The sequence below is a fragment of the Thunnus albacares genome, chromosome 16 (genome assembly GCF_914725855.1).
Source record: "Thunnus albacares chromosome 16, fThuAlb1.1, whole genome shotgun sequence".
Classification (NCBI taxonomy): Eukaryota; Metazoa; Chordata; class Actinopteri; order Scombriformes; family Scombridae; genus Thunnus; species Thunnus albacares.
The window spans coordinates 9,534,630-9,556,031 of record NC_058121.1 but is presented as its reverse complement, the minus strand read 5'-3'; the positions used below and the strand labels follow the sequence as shown (position 1 = coordinate 9,556,031).

Genomic DNA, 21,402 nt, shown 5'->3' with positions numbered 1-21,402 from the left:
ATCAAATTTCCCCTGCCACTTAAAGTAACTTCAGAGCGTTCTGTTGCCAGGGAGACAGCTGAAGAACACACCAGCGCACAACATCGACATAGCTATAGCTAACGGTATAAAACAAATATTTAAAGTAATTTGGTTTGCTACGTCGAAAATAATAACGTTATACAAGTACAGTAGGATAACTTCAGTTTAGCTAACATTAGGAGGTCAGCTTGCTGTAACTTCAGACCAGAAAATGTATGGCAGCATGTTAACGTTAGCTCATGACCATGGTTAACTGGTTTTCAGTAATTTAGTAGTTTTCGTAGTCTTTCATGTCATTAAACAAACTATTACCATGTAAACATACCTGAAAATAAGCAAATATCTACTGAAATGTGACACTTTGTGTAATGTTAATTATTTTTTAAGATTTAGCTAAAGTTGCAGCTGTTAAATTGCCATATTTCTGAATTTAGGAGTTATGAGACACTCCTAACATTAACTGTCCTGAAATGTTTCAATTTTTAACGTTAGCTAATGCCCATGCATTACCTGGTTGTCAGTAACTGTTTTTAGTCGCTCAGGTCATTAAACAAACTATTATCACATAAACACACCTGAAAATAAACAAAAATCTAGCACCAAATACTGAAATCTGACACTTAATGTGTGATTTTAATGTTTCTTCTTTCTTCTAAATCTGCAGAAGTAGTTTACAAAACCCCTTGCAACAATGTCCAAGTCCCCTTATCCTCCAGGAACCCAGCTCAGCCCACCTGAGGACTGCAGGAAAATGAGGAGGATCATCGCTGAGGATTCAGACTGGTTCCTTGCTGTAGTGCCTTTTTTATCAAACCTCTGCCTGCAAAGCATTGTGAGGAATTTTGAAGGTATGCTTTTGTTTTTAGCAGCCCCATTATACACACTTTTACACACTCAGTTATAAGACAACTAGGATTTAACAACAAAACATAAACCTCTTACAGAAAAGCCCATATTTGAGGAACTTACACCCAGCCAGAAAGACTTTGTGCAGGAGCGACTGTCTCCTTCTCTTCCCCTGCGTGTCACAGCCAACCTGATCAGTGACGGCGTGTACTGGAAGCGGTGCTGCAAGCAGCGGTGGGACCCTTGTGATGTCTCTCATTATGGCCACAGCTGGAAACGAATGTTCTTTGAGAAGCACCTAGAGAGCATTATTGAGCTTTTTATTCCAGATGTAACAGATCCAAAGACAGTTGTAGCGATGGTGCCTCTGTGTAAGAACTATGTGAAGAGGCTGGACATCTCCCAACTCCTGCCACCTATCAAGGAGCCCCAGAAAGAAGAGGACGAATATGGCTCAGAGTTGGCAAGCAATAATGATTATGATGGACCTTCTATGGACCATTTTGACTTTAGCATCCTGCTCGACAAGCTGACCAGCCTGGAGGAGCTCCATGTGGTGTACAGGGTCAAACAGTGTGGTATGAACTTTGAATGGAAGATGTTTGAGATGACTGACCGAGACTGTGAGTCCTTTGCCAAGGCCCTCAAGTCCTGTAAGACCTTGAAGGTAAACATTGAATCCTCCTCAACAGTTTGTGGCATGCTGCCCTTTATGATGCCACTTACAAAGCAGCATTTACAGAAATGTCACTGATGTTATGAAACAGGAAAATTGTTGTTGGCACAACCAAAGCCTTAAATACATGCTCTATTCACATCAAAGAAAAGACAGCAGAGCCTCTGGCTGCAACCTAAATAAGTCACTATTTGACGCAACAGTTTTGTCACATGAATTTATTACTGCATGAGAACATGGCATGTATCAGCTACTGGTTTCCGTGCATGATATGATATGAAACTGCACAGGAGATTATTGGAGTTGTTTTTATCTCTCTTTTATACAACTAATGATAAATTAATCTGTTGACATCTTACATGTGCTTATAATAGTTCCATTATTTGTGTTTCTTGGAAAAACTAACCTAAGAATCTTGCTAATCCTCATAATATGCTGTTTCTACAGCTACTGAGACTCTATGAAAGCCGCATTGAGGATAAAAAGTGCCGGCTGCTGGTGAAACACCTCTTGGGCCACCCCTCCCTGAGGGAGCTCGACTTTTCTCACAACCTGATCGGAGACAGAGGAGCCAGAGCCATCAGCAAGCTGCTCTCCACGAGTAAACTGGAGATCCTAAATATGTGTAACAACGATATCAGAGGCCCCGGAGCCAAAGCTATAGCTCACGCCTTGTCCAAGAACTCCACCCTTTTGTCCCTCAACCTGCGTCTCAACCGTTTGAGAGACGAGGGCGGTCAGGCTATTGGCAAGGCCTTGCTGAACAACAACACCCTACTCCACCTGCACCTGGGAGGCAATGAGGTGACCGGGCCTACTGCTATTGCTCTGTCTAAAGTGCTGGTTCAGAACGACACCCTGAAGAGCATCAACCTCTCCTGTAACAGGCTGGGCGTGGTGAGTAAGGTGTTATTGAATGTGTTGAGTATGATAAAAGAAGGTGTCTCTTCACTGCTGCAGTGCTTGTTACACAGCAGAAAACAAACTGCTGGATAGATGAAAAACAGAAAGACAGCATTGCTATTCTTAGATCCTCACTGCTAGTGGGGCAATAAATACAAAGTTTAACCTGAGGGTGGTGTCAGAGGAGAGACCATATTTTTACCTGTATCAAAACTCAGCTTGTCAGGTTCATTTTGGCTCAGATTTCATTAGTGTGAGCTATACTTTGTTTAATCTCAGTTGCACTTGGGCTTAGATGGGCAGAATGTTAAAATGCATTTACCACATCATATATGTACTGTGTATATAAGCCACGCAGCTGATGTAAATTCAGCCATCAATTTTATAAGTGCCCTGTCATGATCTGAAGAGTTTGACAAGAAAATTTAGAAAGTCTGGAAGAGTCAGAGATCACCAAAATACTTAGAATTCATCCTCTGAAGACAGATGTATGTCTGTAACAAATATCATGCATTCAATTAGAGCTGAAAATGATTAGTAATGGGCATTTTGTTGATGATTTGTTAATTGATTAGATGGACATAAAATTACTATTACATATCGTGTAAATCATTTTCAACCAAAAAATCATTGGGTCCAATTTCTAAAATGTGAATATTTTCTGGTTTTCTGAGTCTTTAATAACAGTAAACTGAATATTTGGGGTTTCGGGGAATAAAAGAAGCTATTTAAATATGTCAACTATTGCGATGGACGTTTTTCACTACTTTCTGACATTTTATTGATCAAACTATTAATCAAGAGAAGAATCTGCAGATTTAGCAACATTGAAAATAATTCTTAGTGACAGTGCTACACCCAGAAGTTGTCGAGATATATTTCACTCTGAACCAAATTGTTGGACCAAACTGGCTAACACAATCATTCCTAGAGCCCCTAGAGTCCCTGGCATGGATAAAAATAGTCCAAACTGGGGAGAAAAAGGGAAATTTGGAGCCAATTCATTTCAAGTTATTATTGAAAACAAAGTTTTCAAAGTAAGAATGTAAGCAGTTATTAATAGTTTGTATTACATTCAATCAGCACTTTAGAATTGTTTCGAAACATGAACTTTCTTCACTGCCAAAGTATCCTGGTGTCTGTATAGACATAGTACAGAGAAGCAAACAGACAGAATAGCTTTGAAGTACAAGGATTTTCAATAATTCATAAATATATATGGAAAACATGCAATAATGGAAAGCTGAGTAACTGTTGTTTACCCTTGAGAGGTAGATGTGAATTTCCCCTTCTCATGTGCTCTTCCCTGACTGGAATACACTGCAGAGGATCAAAAATCACCCACATAGCAGAAATGCGACGTGCAGTACCATCAATATCTTTGACCTTGGTCTACTCCTCACAAAAATAGAAATGCCTGTTTCAGACATAACAATAAAACACTGGTGACACACAATAAGCAGCAGAAATGTGGGCTTTTTTGGACAGAAAAAGATGCAGAGGGGGGTGATTTTTATATGGTTATTAAGACTGTCCTACGACCTTTTAGGAACAGCAACCTGTGTTTAACATGAACATGCATCGGTGCCAAATGTGTTTATCTGTTCTTTCTGCATGTGTGTGCGTGTGCAGGATGGAGGTAAAGCTCTGGAGGATGCGATGTCTCACAACACCAGCGTAACAGAATGTGATATCCGTCTGACAGAGGTAGATGAGCAGAGTGTTTCCTTCATCAACCAGGTGGTTTGGACCAACCAGAGTTTAGAACACAAGAAAAAAGCTAAAGAGAACAAAACAAAGTAGATTCCAGCATCTCCTCTTTGTAATACAAACCCATGTTTATTAGCCATTGATCCTTGCCTACTTGTATTAATTTAGCCATGGGTGACAAACACAATATGTCATCTCTGCATCTCAAACTGAAGTAGTAGTAGTGGTAACAAAATTTGTTCTAAAACACAAAATATATACTGTAGTCCTCATAAAATGTGTGTTTCCATCCAGTGCATCACACACCATGATTTTTTATGGAAATTAAATAATTTCTGACAGATATTTTAGTGAGCATTTCAGTTTATTGAGCATATTCCCCATTTTGATACACAGATTTGGTAATCAGTCCTTATGTAACATCAAGGCAACGTTGTGGTGGTGTTGGAATACACAAAGACTTGCATTTTTTTCATCTATATCTACTGGTTAATTGTGTAACACCTTTGCTAGGCAGCAAAAAAAACATCTTTAGTGTAATTAATGTTGTTTCCCCAGTTGGACATTTTGCAAAAATCATTAGTCATTCTCTAGAATCATATGAAGAGAAGCAAAGCTATTCTGTCGGTTCATGGTGGACAAATACATACAGCAATCTACACATGATAGAATACTGACACTTTAGATCAGTCATCACTATCAATAATCGCTCAACCTGCCCTTAAAAAGATGTATATTGTATGTGTTTATGTTTGTGTATGTGTGCGTGAACCCTATCTGATATCAGTCAAATCATCAACAGTTTTAGTTCAATAAAGGTGTATCAAGTATAATTAAAACATATGAAATGGGTTTAAAGGGAGACAAAAATCATTCAGAATAGTAAATGAAAAGCAGCACAAAGATGCTGTTGGCTGCGTTGCCTGAATCATTTTGACAGACTGTATTTCTGTTCGCGACTTAACTCACTCATTTTACATCTGCAAAAAATGTCCCTGCTCCAGTTACCTTTAAGTGTGTGTGACACATAAATCTAAACACAAGATCCACATTGACAATCATTCTACACTCTCATCTCTATTTTATTTACAGTACAAATCCTTTCTGCCTTACAGTCCTGAAAATCCACAACTTTATTTTAAATATAAAAAGACGAGCCCCAGAGCATTCTTGAGTGAAAGAGTACATATTATAACAACCTAATCTACTTAATACACATGATAAAGGGTTCAGTGCTTTGCATGACAAAAGCCTTTATGTTAACAGTCGTCTATGGAGGAAAAAGATCTAGTCATGAACCTTTCAGTCATATTTATAAACGTTTTGAATACACCAAATTAGAGCTAGACCCATAATTCAGCCAGCATACATTGGTAGCTTATTGCAGATGTTGATGTATATGGTGGCTGATAAGTAACAAGAAATTGCAGCACAGAAATGCCAAAGTAGGTTTGAAACTAGACAAACATCGATATTGGTATTAGCCTCAAAAACCCTATATCCAAAACAGATTTTTTTGTCACTGTTGTTACGTAAACATTGCACTGGTAAACACATTTTTCTATTCTTACACTTGTATGAATATCACAGTGAAGCCATCTGAGAGGCTTGTTGGCTTATCATGAATGAAATTATGTGATGACTTCAGTATGTAACTAAGTGACTAAAATCCAAAATTTCTTCATCTGGCACCTCCTCCTCTTGTAAAAAGACATTTCAGCACATTTGAATACACATTCTTCTTGTAGTTTCCCGTTAGTTCTTATCCCCACAGGACAGTACAAGGACACGTAAGTCCACTGCACGCTGGGATATGATCCAGCCCTTCATGACTCTGAATCATAACACAGACTAAAGAAATTGAATTAATGGGGGAATTTCAATCCCTGCGTCTCATTTGGTTTCCCGCTATTTGAAAAAATGCAGTTCCATCTCGCTAAAATGTTTTGGGTTTTTTTGAAATGCGTAGTGTACCACCATTAAACCACAAACATTCTTCGAGAGATCTCAGTACTTAAAGGTAGCCTGTGGAGTTTCTGTTTGTATATAGTGTTACTCACCACAACCCACTGTGTGTATCCTTGAGGTCTGACAAACATGTTGAATGCATTTCCTCCCTCTTCAAACACTTGTAAAATTTTGAAAAGGCTGCATTGTTTACATCCATGTTTACTTGCTAGCGGTCTTCTTCTTCCCTGCCTTTGTTGGCACATTATCACCATAATCGTGTCAGTGGAATAGTGTGAAGACGTGTATTGCGCCACATAGATGCTCATGTGCGTGGCTGACAACAATCAAAATGGGGGCCCACTCAAAAAAACACTGCTCCATAGCGCTACTAGTGGTCAAAAACTCCACAGGTTACCTTTAGGTGTTATGAACACCAGAACCTGGAACAAGTTGAACCAGCTGTGTGTAAAAACTTGGCCTAGTTATATTGCAAGTGTTTAATAAGTGGAGTTTTATGCATTATTAAATTGAAACGGGTTGTACCACACAAAATAGTCCTACTTACATGCACAAAGGATTGTCAGTTAACTTAACTATATTGCTTGGTAGGTGCTACAGATGTTTCCACAAACAAAATGTCCACATTACTAAGGTCTTTGCAAGCTAAACATTCCTTAAGATTTAATTGTGCAACCCAATTTAGTCAATCACTAGTAATAGATTCACAAGTAACTAGTGCAACAACATGGAGAGGAACTTGAGGATCAGATATCAAACATTTCTCAGTCATATCTGACCTGCTTCTGTATCTTTCCCTCCATTATCTGGAATGGGGACATTAATAGAGTTATGACCGTTTGGTTCAACATCCTGTGGTTGCAAACCCCTCATTTGAAAATGATCCGGTTATTATGCAGCTGATCCTTTAAAAGGCAAAATGAGATGCCTGCATAACTGCATCCTAAAATGTAGCATGAGTTAGAGTGAAAGGACAGAGGACCAGGAAGGAGGATGTTGTTACAAGCAAGAGTCCTTGCCCTGAATACTATCCTGAGTTTAAGGGGCTTGCATAGATGACCTGTGAGCTGTGAAAACAGGTTCAAACAGTTCCCAGGATGTTTTGTTATTTGTTGAATGAAATGTGAGGTTTGATAACATCTGTATTTTTTTTATCATGTCTCACTTACTTCTACTATTTCCAACGTATTCTTCAGTATTGCTATATAGATAGTCCACAACTCCAGACTTGACTAAACACATGGAATGTAATGAGTATGGCTAATTGGTCACATCACTGTGAAAACAAGTCATAACAGAAAATAACACGAAAAATGTCTGACCGCAGGCAAGATTCTGATATTAACGGGAATTTCAATGCTTTTAATGGCAGAAAATGATCCGCCACAGTCTGATCTGCCAGTTTATTTTTCACTGCAGGTCTCGTGAGATGAAGGCTGGTTTGTAAATTAATAACGTCATCTTCTTGAATGAGCTCTGTGCTTATTTTCATCTCTTAAGATAGCTCCAAGACTATTCATAAATGCTGAGGGAATGTCAGAAATAAAGCACACTTTGAGTGATGAGTTGTGCTGTGGGATTATACAGTTAAAACAGGCTGAATTGGTACATTTTGGAAGCTATTTCCTACATAATATCTCTTTCAAAAGTTCTAGCATGCCTGATTTTCATCATTGTTTCCCTTAAACATTTTTTGTTGTGCACTGCTGGGCTGTTTAACAAAATTCACCATGACTAAGATAGTGCATGCACTCAGTTGAGAAGAAGTTTTTTTTTTTTCTTTTAGTTCCTTAAAGTAATCCTGTTATATTATTAAATCTGACACTATCAGTAGTGAATCCAGGCCTCTGCCTATTTTCAGCGTCTTTGATGGCCAGGCTGTCTCTCTGATATGCATCAGCAGCAGCAGCCGGCTACACAAGAACTGTGTTACATTATGAAGAAAAGTCATCCAAAAAACATGATTCTTAAAACCTTTCTGTGGTTTAAACAACAAAAGACCTGACAATGACATCACCATCAGGTAATACAACATCTCCCTCCTATGATGGATTGTATACCACGTGCCATTTTGAGTGTAAATTCCACTTTTTTTGATGGGAAGAGATGAGATGACTTAAGAAATGGTAGCTTATGCTTGTCAGTAACAGTTGATTGCTAGGCACTTAAATAAAGAGGTAGGCTGAATAAAAATATTGCCAAATATGAACTTAAATGGATCTTTGAGATTTTAAACTACTTGAGTTGACACTGATCTGTTAATATAATGGGACTTTTTATTATGTGGCTGGGAATTATACAAAATGTACAGTTTGTAATTAAGAAACCGTTTGAAGAGGTGTTGGTGATTCAGTTTGATGTTCTCGTGTCCTTTAGCCCTCCTGTGCTAAATTATTCATCGACTGTGTTGCTATATTTAGAAAGCCAGGAAGTATAATGTCATTGCAACCAAGCCAAATTCAGCGAACTTGATATTTCAACATCTGCATCAGACGTTTATTTTTATACGAAGGAATAGTATTCCCTTTTTTAATGGTGTTCCATGAGCATGATTTAAATAACCCAGCATCAAAACGTTTCACATGCAGATGTTTATATTTTAGATTTGAAGTTCATGTCACTTCATGAGAGCTGTAAGACAGGTCTTTAACAGTTTAGTCTTGTTAATTATGCTTTGACAAGGAGACTTATATTTTATATTTTCCCTCACGATTCACCCAACTCTCATGACTCACATGATGTGTAAGTCTGTGGGTTTTTTTCAGTATTTCATTTTTCATTCAGACATCCATTAATTCTCATATCTCTTCCTTTGTTGGGATTTTCATAGGCTGCCACTGAGTCAAAACCTATTTTAGACTTCAAATATGAGAAAGTGTTACTCATGTCCTTGCAGATTGACAGTGACTAAGATCTATAAATATGGCATTTACAGTAGGATGTGATTCCCCCTGGTATTACTTGGTTATTCGACTCTTGTCTTTACTATACAGTCGATGCTGTAGGACAGTACGTGACACTTTGGCAGGATGGTCCTTTGAAGCCACAATGTATTTTAAACAACAGTCTTATCAAGAGCATCAGGTCTGTTATTCCCTGACTTACAGTGTAAAGACTTTCCCAGACATACTGTGTGTCTCTCTTATAGGTTACTGAGTTGTAAAAGGGACAAGCAAAATTCCATGTTAGCCCAACCCTTTTGTAAAGAGGTTTCTCAGCCAATTACTGTGTCATTATATTGTATTGTCTGCCAGCAATGGGTCATAGAGACGTCTCCACGCAGGAGCCGTTTCTGTGCAGGGAGCGATGGTCGTGGTTGAGGCAGCCTTCGTTGCGATGTACAATGAGCACTGGGAAGTACAGCGCGTCCTGATAGGCTGGAGGGTTCTCCTCGCTGGTCTGCTGGCCTGACAGACAGCGCGTGCTCTCTGTGGGGCAGGAGGGCTCATTCAGGCTCCCGCTGCTCCTCCACAAGCAGCTCCGCCTGGAGCCGTACAGCCGACCTAGTGAGAAGCGACTGGCGCTGAAGGGGATGCGGGGGCTCCCCGTGTTGCAGATGCTGAGGGCGCTGCGGGAGAAGATGGAGGAGCTGCTGATGGCACGGTGGCAGCGTTCACAGTTCTGCCTGTAACTACCGTAGCCACCACATACGGAGTAACTATTACAGCTCCCTGAGAGCTGGGCCAGGTCCATGAGAACTGCCTCTGAATAGCTGGGAACCAGCTGTTGGTTGGAGCGGATGTGCCACTCCAGCTCTGTGCTGTCGATTGTGTTGACTCGTGGGATGTGTCGGCAATACGGCCGCTCCTCAGATGGCGTTACGGGCACATAGTCGAAGCCAAACAGCTTCTCCACATGGTAGTGGACACAGGCAGTGCGGTACTCTGTCAGCACCCGCAGAGGCCAGGAGAGGGTTAAAGCAGCTGCTGCCCAGAAAGTGGAGTTGGATGCGTACCAGGGAAGGTGATTAGGGTCAGAAAAGGCAATCATATATTCCTTAAAGTCTACATTCTTCAGGTGCATCCCCTCACGGGCCTCCATGTAGTCATCCTGGCCTTCATTCTCTGTAAAGAACCTGGCCCGCTGGGTCAGGTAGGAGTTTTCAGACTCCACATTAGCAAAGCTAAAGCACTTAGTGAACCTCACCCTGGTGATAGGGAAGCCTTCCAGGCCCAGAAGGTGCTTTGAGATGTCCTTAACCCCACAGTTCCCATAGTCAAACTCCGCCTCAGCAACATGGGTGTTGACTCTCTCATGGTAGACCTGCGTGGTGGTGTAGGCATCTCCATTGCGATAGCGTGTCACTTGCCGCGTCCTCCTGACATAGTGGTAGCTGATGGCCTTCCACCAGATGCAGGGAGTAGCCTGCCGCATCCGCTGGTTGCACTCCGCCACTGTCTCCAGATCTACCTTGTACTGCAGCTCGTTCCTGGTGTAGCAGTGCCAACACTCCACCAGGTAGACCACGTAGAGCATGACCAGGAAGGCCAGAGGGATGTAGATGTAGCCATTGGAGCAGGGACTGTCGTGGTACATCATAGACTTTCCCTTGTAAGCGCTGTCGAAGGAGAGGTGTGTGACCTTGGTCACCTGGCACCAGGCCATGACTCCGACGCAGCCGTACATCAGCAGGGACAGCAGCAGGCATTTCCAGTGGGTTTCCTGACATAAGGCTTTAATCAGGGACTGTTTCTGGGGCCGCTGCTACACAGAGGATGAGAAAACCACAATAAGTCAATGGAATGATACAGCAGATTTATATTTATTAAACACTGCAGTTGTTGAAAATCATATACGTATTACCTTTTAGAAGTAATTAGACTTTCTATGACTTTGATTAACAAAATGATTTCTCTGTGTAAAATGTAACCTCAAAGCAGTTAGGAACATAAAGGTTTACATATTTTCAATATAAAACTTTTTATTAATACTTTCTACCTATTTTAATTGATGAACATAACTATGACCTAAATATCTGTTAGGTATAAAGTTAGAAACAGTTAAAAAAGCAGTGGTTCATACATATAAAATATTTAGGGAAATATTCTGCGTTGTAAGTGCTTTTACATAGTTTATGCATGAGCTGTGAGCCAATTGCACATGTCTTGGTCAGTACTTGTTATAATCAAAAAACTCACCCACTCTTATAATCAAGTTCAAGAAAAACATCAGACTTAGCGCAAAAGTACAATGTTAAGTTTATATATGATATATATATATAACCTCATCTGGGAGTGTACGATGCCATCATCTACCCGCTGCAGCGAACTCACTCACATCTGGATGGAACCAGTTGCACTGTGAGAATCACATTCTTCAATTTCTCCAGTGCATTCAACACCATCCACCTACTGCTAGTGAGGGAGAAGCTGCAAGTAATGATGGTAGACACGTCCACCATCTCCTGGATTACCGACTACCTGACAGGCAGACCACAGTTTGTCTCCACAGTGGACTGTGCTGTCTCCCTTTCTTTTCACCTTGTATACCTCAGACTTTCAGTACAAGTCTGGGTCATACCACTTGCAGAAGTTCTCTGATCACTCTGCAGTGGTTGGGTGGGAGGAAAACAACTTCAAAAGGAAGAGGACGACTACACAACCCCTGAGTATTCTGGTAGAGGGTTTTGGCATGTGGAGGACTACAAGTGCCTGGGCGTCTACATCAACAACAGACTGAACTGGAAGACCAACATCAAGGCTGTATATAAGAAGGGGATGCGCAGACTCTATTTGCTGAGGAAGTTGAGATCCTTCAACATGTGCAGCAAGATGTTGGAAATCTTCTACCAGTCTGTTGTGGCCAGTGCACTGAACTTCACTGTAGTCTGCTGGTGGAGCCGGCTACACCCACAGACTTAATAAACTGACTAAGAAGGCCAGCTCCAGAATTGGCTGCAAACCAGACACCTTTGAAGTTGTGATGGAGAGGAGGACACTGAACAAACTGTTATCCATTATGGATAATCCTGACCACCCTCTTCACCACCTACTAGACAGACAGCAGGACACTTTCTCTAACAGTCTGGTTCAGCTTCACTGTCATAAGGACCGATACAGGAAATCTTTCCTGCCCAAAGCAATAACTGACAACACCTCAAGTCTGTCTGACAGAGAACTCTCAGCTTTATAGTTTCTGTCTCAACCAAACTCCACTCTGTTTTGCTCTTTCAATAACTTTGCTTATGGTGAATTTGCACATCTTTATACTCCTACTCTACCTCATTGCATTTTTAAAACTGCAATAACTTTGCACACTTATCAAATGTATGTTATCCCATGTTTATATTTTATATTTTATTATATTTATAGTGTATGGTAAGGTTTTCTTCTTATATTCTTGTATCGAGCTATTTTATTTTATTTTGTTGTTTGTTGTGTTCATTTTTCTATAGATATATATACTTCTCTCTTCTAGTGTTGACATGTATATTTACTGTGTATTTACAATGTCTGAATAACCTGCTGCTGTAACACAAGAATTTCCCAATTTGGGATCAATAAAGTACGTACATCTATCTATCTATCTATCTATCTATCTATCTATCTATCTATCTATCTATCTGTCCATCTGTCTATCTATCTGTATATGTTGTTGTCAGTAAAGCACACTGTGAGCTTCTATTTGACTAGTGTGTGGGTGTGCACATGGCCACATATCTGTGTTTATATAAATATGAGGATAATCTTTATATATATATATTTTCTAGAACAGAAAAAGAGTAAAATAACAGAAATAATATGATGTTACACCCTACATTAATGCCAAGCCAGCTAGAAAAAGCAGTCCTTTGACTCTGGCAGCATAAAGCTGGTGCCGTCCTTCATCACCTCAGGGCACAGCAAGCCCCAGTGCGTGCATCAAGAGCTAGTCACGCCTTTTGGGAATGCTGCCACACAAACCTGGCAGCGATTCAAAAGCCCCAGGAAGGATGGATTATAGCAAAATTCATTCAAAAAATTTGCATAACAGAAATCACACCAGGGCAGGCCCTACTGTGTTTTGAACTGTAGCAGCACAGATTCAGCTGAAGTTTATCCTCTCCATCCATAGGTCAGCCCCTGCATACAAGTGACCACAACAACCAGCATCACTGCATTGATGTATTGAATTCAACATGTCAGCTCTGTGCTCTTTGAGTCACAGACAAGCATAAATAATAGATCTTCTTTCTCCATTATTATTGTCCCCACCTTGGTCACGTGGTCCCCAAATCCCTTACCAACCAACCCCAAGGCTACACCCCACGGGGCAAAAGGGATTAACATTGAAATTCCCTATTGAGATGAGCACTACTGCAGAAGGAGTATTTACTCACTAGTATCCTGTACACGCTTGACAACTATAATCAATACAACATGACATACTTTGTGGCTCATGTTACACTTTACAACCTCTGTTTAAGCAGAAACAATAATGATGAGCAGTCGTGGAGCAGAAAACATCCGTCTGCATAATAATTGTCTGGAATAGTCTTTAAGTCGAATGTATTACAAAATGTTTATGTATTTGTGTTGGAGTATTTCATTAGGAAGAAACAAAAATAATATTTTAGCTTGTGTATTTGTAAATTATAGCTCACAAAGCACAATTACAAGCAACTTTCACCCTCGATTTTAAGTATCGTTCCTGTTTTTACTGTAACAGGGAAGTATGTCATACCAGTAACAGTGAGATTGAAGCAACATGTAACTACATTAACAGAAACTTTAAACCAAAATTTTCGACATCATTTTATCACAACAAATGGCATTTCAATTAAAAAGTCCCTGCCTGAGATCATAACGGTTCATGAGGCTTATATGGACAGAAGAAAAGGAAGGAAATGACTCATCACATGAACACAGTGGTGTTGACGTTTTTGATACATAGACAAGGGCTTTTTTCTGGCCTGGCTAAATGGAGAGAGGGACCTCTACTTATTAAGAATACAGAGGGAGAGAATATCTTATGCATTTGTCATGCAGTGACGCCCAATGCAGATGAGAGAGGAGAACACAAAAACAAAGGAAAGCACCAGTATTTTGGATTCAGAAGTAAATATCAAGAAAATTATTCAAGCAGCTGCACTGACCTTATTGGAGAAAAATAATAATGTTTAAAGTGTGAGTTTAATATGGTCTGTGTGGATATAAAGCTACCTGGACCAACATAGATGTTTATTTATCACAATTATGGTATCAGATAAAAGAAAAAGCCCTCTGAGATTTAGTCAGCTGGAGGCTCAGATATTATTTTTGACATTTGGTTGCAATTGTGTGGGCTTGTTTTTTCATATTGGGGAAGGTGTTGACCAAACAAAGAAGAGATATTTGTTCTGAAATGTCTCGTCCACCAGAATACAAATACAAAATGGGCTATAGGCTAAATATGTAGAGAATAAGAAATCACGGTCTTTAATTTATGTTATCTGGTGATATACATCCGGAGTGTGCATTAGTTACCTAATTTCTTTTTGTGGTTTACAATCTTGTGCATGAACCACTATGAGTCAGCTGTAGATCAGATAATGACACTTACATTGACAGAATATGGGCTTTAACATCAAATGTCTAAAATAAAAAACGCACTACATTTTGAAGGAAAGCTGTTGTTTAGAAAAGGATTAAAATCCACAGAACAGCCTGTTCGGAAACACAATCAATATTTTAGAAAACAAATGTTCCAGACAGAACCTTCAAGACTTCATAAAGCCACTGTGGTGCCTTTAACTAAGTGCCTCTCACACTCATGGACACTTTCTCTTGACATAATAAGACCAGCTAGGTTATATAAAAACCCTCTTGTGTAATGGATATGTAACTTGTCCAACATGCTGTTTTATGGGGGTTGGAAGTTTTAACTGGGGTAAGGAGGAAATCTAGATTTATGATACTCTATCAAAACCAGTCAGGAGACAGTTAATGAATAATAATCCTAATTTCTATATGTAGGAAAAATGTGCTGTATGTTTTTTGAAAATATGGCTATATGTGTCAATACAGTCTGAGGATCAAGATAGCAACATACAGTGTTACACTAATTGTCTGGAGGTACTAGATCCTGTTCCTGAGGACTTTACATGTGAGTAAATTACTGTATGGAAACATGTGAGCAAAACAGCCTCAAATCCTCTCATTGTAACAGTGACGGTACTCTTGTTTTGCTGAGGATCCGTTTCCCAGGATCCACAAGAGGTCCCTGAATCCCATTTTGTAAACCACTTATCTGGAGGGAGACATACAGGAGTACATCTGCGCACGTTCACACTCCGGAGTGCGCGCTTGGACGCACAGGTTCATGTATTAGTATTGCATATAAATCCATTAATACAGTTGTAATAACCAAAGAAATCCCGTTTATTTTCTGGGTGTTATTCCGTACCAATCAAACCCAAATCTGCAACAATCTGATTATTCTAGTGAGATTATTCCACTGTGATCTCAACGAAATATATCACACTAATTAAAGGCTGAGAGGCATTTGGGTTAGAAATTAGCCTGCACAGTGAAAACAATGTCCTCACCTCCTCTCGGGGGCTGTCCGGCTCCTCTTCGGGGACAGTGGTGGTGCTGCTCTCACTGGCCGTTGCAGCCGATGCTGGGGACATGATGACAACGGTGCAAAAACCGGTGCATGGATCTCCTGATGGGATGGGGGTTTTCCAAGTCAGGGTGAAACATAAACACTCCGAGAACCCTTGTGGGCATCATCCAAAGGAAACCAATGCAGCCGAATGGAAATAGTCAAAAGATGCATGATCCCAGCATCTTCCAGGTGGGCTTTCGTCGCTGGGTACAGCCTGCGGGAATCCGGTCATTGTGCCTCGGAAAAAACGCGCAAGAAATAGACTGAGACTCCTCCCGCGATGCAATGACTAGATGCTGATGATTGCTGCTGCTGCTGCTGCTGCTGCTGCTGCAAGAGATGCAATGTTAGGAAATGGCAAAGGCGACAGTCAGTTCTGTCTGCAGGCAGTGCCCATGGCAGCAAGTGGAGCTGTGAACAGGACAAAGGAGGCAGGCAGCGGCACGTGTGAGCAGCCACCCAGACACCACGATGTAAATAACACACACGCATACACACACACACACACACACGCACACACACACGCACACACACACACACACACACACACACACACACACACACACACATCTCTGTTCAAGTATCAGAACAACACACAGAGAGGCGGTGCTGCACAGAAGAACCCACCCCCTGCATCCTATTAGCTGCATGATCTTGCCTGTGTGGCCCAATCATGATTATACCCACTTTCAAAGGTGTTAAAAGTAGAAATATACAGTAGTGTCTTATGATAAAGATGGCGGGTTAGTGCAAAAATTTAACATCATAACCTTACAGGAAAATAAGCCAATATAGATTAAAACTCCACAGTAAATTCACTATTAAGCACCACAGACACACTATACAGGTAGGAGTAGGCCTGCAACAATGTTGTTAAGCTTGTGCTGTTTAACATGTTCAGAATTGTTGGATAAACTTTATGTGACCAGATGATACTCAATAGACAAGATCCAGAATAAACTTAATTATGTTTTAAGGCCATTATTTGTGTATTGTCGCTATGGAAATTGCATTGAGACAAAGAATTCACACATTTTATATTGTAAGCACTCAATAATTTACAATGAGAATACAGAGAAAATGTTTGAGCCTGACTCTTTCTTTCATGTTTGGTTGATTGACTTAAAAACTGTACATCGTCCAGGTTATACAATATTCAAGTACTGAAGGTTGAAAGTGGAAGTATATGTTTTTCTTTTAGTAATATTTATGTTATTGGTGATGGGAATTCAAGGGTGCACTGATCTTAATGTAAAATAACCATAACAATGAAATTCATACAAAGCCTACCACCATGTTGTTTACATTCTGTATTTGGAGCATTTTGTGTGCTTCATTCTTTCCACTTGAACTCTGATTATTTGCTGTATTCGTTTTATTTTACATTTTTCATGTTTCCATTTTGTCACAGACATAATTCTTCATGCCATTATCCTCTTCAAAATTGTAAACTGTCAACTGACTTGCAGTAAGATATCTTTAAGATTGGTTACTGCAAGTCAAGTTTGCATGGTCTTCTGGAGATACGCTATCAGCGGAAACCAACTTCTACTTATCTTTTCATGCATCACAAATGAAGTTTATAAAAAGATCCTGATGGTATTGATAGTAAACATAAAGTAGAATGTTCCTGTTTGAGCAACACAAGACATATTTATGGAAACACTTAAATTTGGTCAAGGAACCGTTACCTGCACAGTGCACCACAGACAGCCTACACAAGAGACCTAAACTCCTGATATAAAACAGGTACAAGAAGCTGCAATTTGGGATTAGTTGAAATATAGGTTCAGTGTTTATCTGAGTTGACTTGATGTGACTCATCCACCTGTGACCAGATGGTCAAACAGAAACAAATAGCACTGTTCCAAGTGTCTTTATGAGAATGCAAAGGAAATTCTGTCCTAATGTAATTTTATAGATTAACATACAACAAAGAATATAAGAAATATAAGACTATATAGTATGTTTCATTCTTTCTTTATCTACTTTTTAAACAGTATATTTTATAAAGGAATCCTTTACCTCACAATGCACACAAGCCCTTGTTTATCATAGCCCACAGTATGGACGTTGGACTGGACTGCTGGCATGAAATGGAATAAGTAAACATAACAGTAGATGACATGAAAACAGATGGCGGCTCTTGGCAGCGGTAAAAGCTTCTCTATGACCGTCACTATTGTTTTATATACTGTATTTATGATGAATCTGGCCTTCCTCCCAAAGCAGAACGCAGTAGCTGTGTAAGTGAGCCCTCTAAAGGCCAAACCACAACAAGCATTTTCAGGATGGAAAAGGAAACAAGAAATGATAGCTGGGTTATTCTTGAACCTTTGAGAGGTCAAAAATGACTACTCTGCTGATATGTGTTATCTTGTAGTCGATGGCAAAAGACAGACACCACTGGAAACATAGGAACATTTGTCCCTTACTGACTGACATAAGTTAAGTTATTGTTTGATTGTTATAAAGCTGCCACACAACTATGCAAAACCTTTAAGCACATTGTGGAGTTATGAAATGCTGTATGTCAAAGTTCAGATTTACACTGCAGTCAATCACAGACATGAGCTAATAGCATACTGGACTAGATTTACGTCAGCCAGGTTCAAGTTCTGCAGCTTCTCAGAAAAGCCCTCAAATCCCTTGAATAATAATAACGAGTGAAAAGCCTGTTACTGTGAAGAAAATGACTGGTCATGAGTTTAACAATAAAACCCACATGTGCTGGAAGTGTGTCATACAATGAAGGGAAGGGAAGTTTAAGGGAGAAGCAGATTGTTGTTGGTATTTAGGGGAACTAATTTACCAGAACTGTAGACCTGAGAGTTTGACTTGAATCAGACTTAAGAAACAAAAGTAAAGACTTGTGTTTGTAATGAAGTTGTGTCATTTTAACAGACAGCGTCCAGAAACTTTAGGTTTCATTATGACTGGTTCGAGATTTCTGCACTTAAGATAAAAACATTGTAAGATTTTTACTATGATGCATTACACAACTCACAGCAAACCAATTATTGCCTGGATTGTAGGGCTGCGACAATTAGTTGCTGACTATTAAATTAATCGCTAACTATTCTGATAATCAATTAATTGTTTGGAGTAATTTTTTAAGATAAAAATGTCCTAATTCTTTGATTCCAGCTTCTCAAATGTGAATATTTTCTGATTTCTTTAGTCCTCTATGACAGTTAACTGAGTATCTTTGGTTGTTGTTGGTTGGGACATTTGAAGACATCATCTTGGACTTTGGGAAACAGTGATCAACATTTTTCACCATTTTATGACATTTTATAGACCAAATAACTAGTCAATTAATCGAGAAAATAATTGACAGATTAATTGATAATAAAAATTATTGTTGGGTGCAGCCCTACAGAATTGTGTTGCAGAATTTGACTGAGCAACAAGACTTTATTACAAGAAGGAAAAAGGTTAAACTGTCATGTCATTATTAGATTATTTATGTAAGAAAGAATACACAATAGTTTTGATGTAAAGCTGTGGTTTCCAACTGGGAGGTCAGGACCTCTACAAAGGCTCACAAACAAATCTGTGGAGTGATGGTCAAACTCTTCAACTGACGGTTGACAAAGTGTTAACTTATGAGCAAACAGATGATACTGTAGCACCATGAAAACCGGGAACACACCTTGAACATAAGAGCTATGAAAGGAAACAAAAAAAAGTATTACCGTCTTTTCACACTGCTAATAGGCTTATTGCATTATAGCCTTACATTATTCAACAAAACTAAAATCATTTATTATTAACCTCTGACTGAAAATAAATCACAATTTATATTCCAATCGTTAAATATCACCTTTTTAACCCCTGTTAGCTTAGTGTTCTCTAATAGAGTTCTATAGGTAAGCATATTTAAAATAAAATATTTAGTCATTTTTATGTCACATGTGCAGCTTTAACTTTATGTAGCACAGTTACTGCAAAACACAGAAATAATTCTGCATTTCTTTATACTAGCAAGCAAACTCTACCGAGATGACAACTGCCCCTTTAAGACTGACAGAACTGCCTTGCATTGTGCTAATATAGCAGTCTTGCTAGCCTAAACACACTAGCATAAAACTTTGCAAAACTGTAGAAAATCACCAAAATATGACTAAACATTAAACACCACATGAAACAAAATAATAACAAACCATGTGCCCTTATCAGCCAAGTGCTAAACAAACAAAATAGCAGGCATTTTCTGACATTTGGCAGACACACTTAAATGTATACTATGCAAGATTTGTTGGTTTGTGTTTGTAAACACACAACATTCAAAGTTGGCCCTTCCCTGGCTGAGGGAGTGAGCAAGAGAGCAGCGGTAGTTGAGTGAGCTAGAGAGTGAGTGAAGAGAGCGAGTGGTGCTGGCCAGAACAAAGCCATGAATCAGACAAATGAAACATTATTTTCTGATTGTTTCACGGTGGTTATGTTCTGAAGCACAAATGAACACACCCACACCTCCACACAACCCTGCGGGAAGGTGAAGCATTGCCAGATTTTGTGTGTGAATGCAGCCTCATCCTGTCTGATGTGGCCTCTCCGCTCTGCGTGTGTGCAGCTCAGCCCCGCTCTCGGTCAAGCAGACCCACAGACCTGCAGTTCTCTATACATCCATGACACAGAGACAGAGAGCAGAGCAGATCAGAGGAGAGAGACAGTGATCTAACCTGGTCACTACGCTACCAGTCCCGACCTCACACCTTGTGTGCTGTTATTGGCTGGGGGCTACACACCCACTGCCCAAAGGTGGATGCCCAGAAGCGTCCTGAACACAGCAAAATAATTTTTAAAAAATAAGAAAATAGAGGCAGAGGACGAGTCTTTTATCTGCAGATAAATACTCATCCACACACTTCTAGTGAGTCATATGTGATGATTGAGGGATTACTTTTTTATTGGTCTATACATTGTTTTTTTTCCACCTTTAACGATATACTATAAAAGAGTATCAATATAAGTTCTTTGATATTATACAGAGTGCTTCTCTTACCGGCAAGACTCCTTCAAAATAAAAGCCCTAACCTTAAAATCTAAAACAACAGGACAAATAATAACATAACTTTAAGGAAATACTTATAAGATGAATGAAAAACAACAAATTCTTGGAAGATGCTGGGCCATACTAAAGGTCATTTACACTTTTACACACAAAAAAATATGCTGCACGTATTTGTACACATTTTCTTGTGGTATGATGAATAATTTAGCTTCTTCTGGCCTCTAACAATTATTTAAATAAAACAATTAGAAGCGTTTTGTGTGTAAAATCACACTTTGGTGCTTACAGTTGATTGAAAAAGCCTATAAGCTGTGATGAGACAATCCAAACACTCCTTTTTTATTTTGAAGCATCACTTCCTGTTTAACCAGCGTTTTCTGTGTGTGTGTGTGTGTGTGTGTGTGTGTGTGTGTGTGTGTGTGTGTGTGCGCGCGCACGTGCGTTTTTGTTACCTTTTGGGGACCTTTTCTGGTATAAACACCGACCTTGTCAGGACCAATAGTCCTCATGGGGACCAAAGCCCAGTCCTAATGAGGCAAAACGTCATTTCTGAGGTCCTGGTTAGGGGTTAGGGTTAAGGTGTGAATTGAGGTTAGGTTTAAGTTAGGGTTTGGGTTAGGCTGTCTACAATGAATGGATGTCAAGTCCTAACAATGATAGCTGTGCAAACTGTGTGTGTGTGTGTGTGTGTGTG

At 39.6% G+C, this 21,402-nt stretch overlaps 2 protein-coding genes across 3 annotated transcripts; one reads left to right on the top strand and one right to left on the bottom strand.

Moving 5' to 3' along the window:
• On the top strand, positions 1-4,501 carry tcte1 (t-complex-associated-testis-expressed 1). Of its 2 annotated transcripts, none has more exons than XM_044329729.1 (5): positions 1-104; positions 686-869; positions 966-1,534; positions 1,991-2,440; positions 4,079-4,501. In XM_044329729.1, the coding sequence occupies exons 2-5, from the start codon at positions 713-715 to the stop codon at positions 4,247-4,249; spliced, it is 1,347 nt and encodes a 448-aa protein (XP_044185664.1). In that variant the 5' UTR covers positions 1-104; positions 686-712; the 3' UTR covers positions 4,250-4,501. The 2 variants fall into 2 exon arrangements, with proteins under 2 accessions (XP_044185664.1, XP_044185665.1); XM_044329730.1 differs by lacking the exon at positions 1-104 and adding an exon at positions 129-234.
• On the bottom strand, positions 4,502-16,197 carry tmem151ba (transmembrane protein 151Ba). The gene is made up of 2 exons (XM_044329728.1): positions 15,630-16,197; positions 4,502-10,828 (listed from the first exon to the last, which is right to left on the bottom strand). Exons 1-2 carry the CDS (start codon positions 15,711-15,713, stop codon positions 9,386-9,388), a joined length of 1,527 nt encoding a protein of 508 aa, XP_044185663.1. The 5' UTR covers positions 15,714-16,197; the 3' UTR covers positions 4,502-9,385.
• Positions 16,198-21,402: the final 5,205 nt, after the last annotated feature.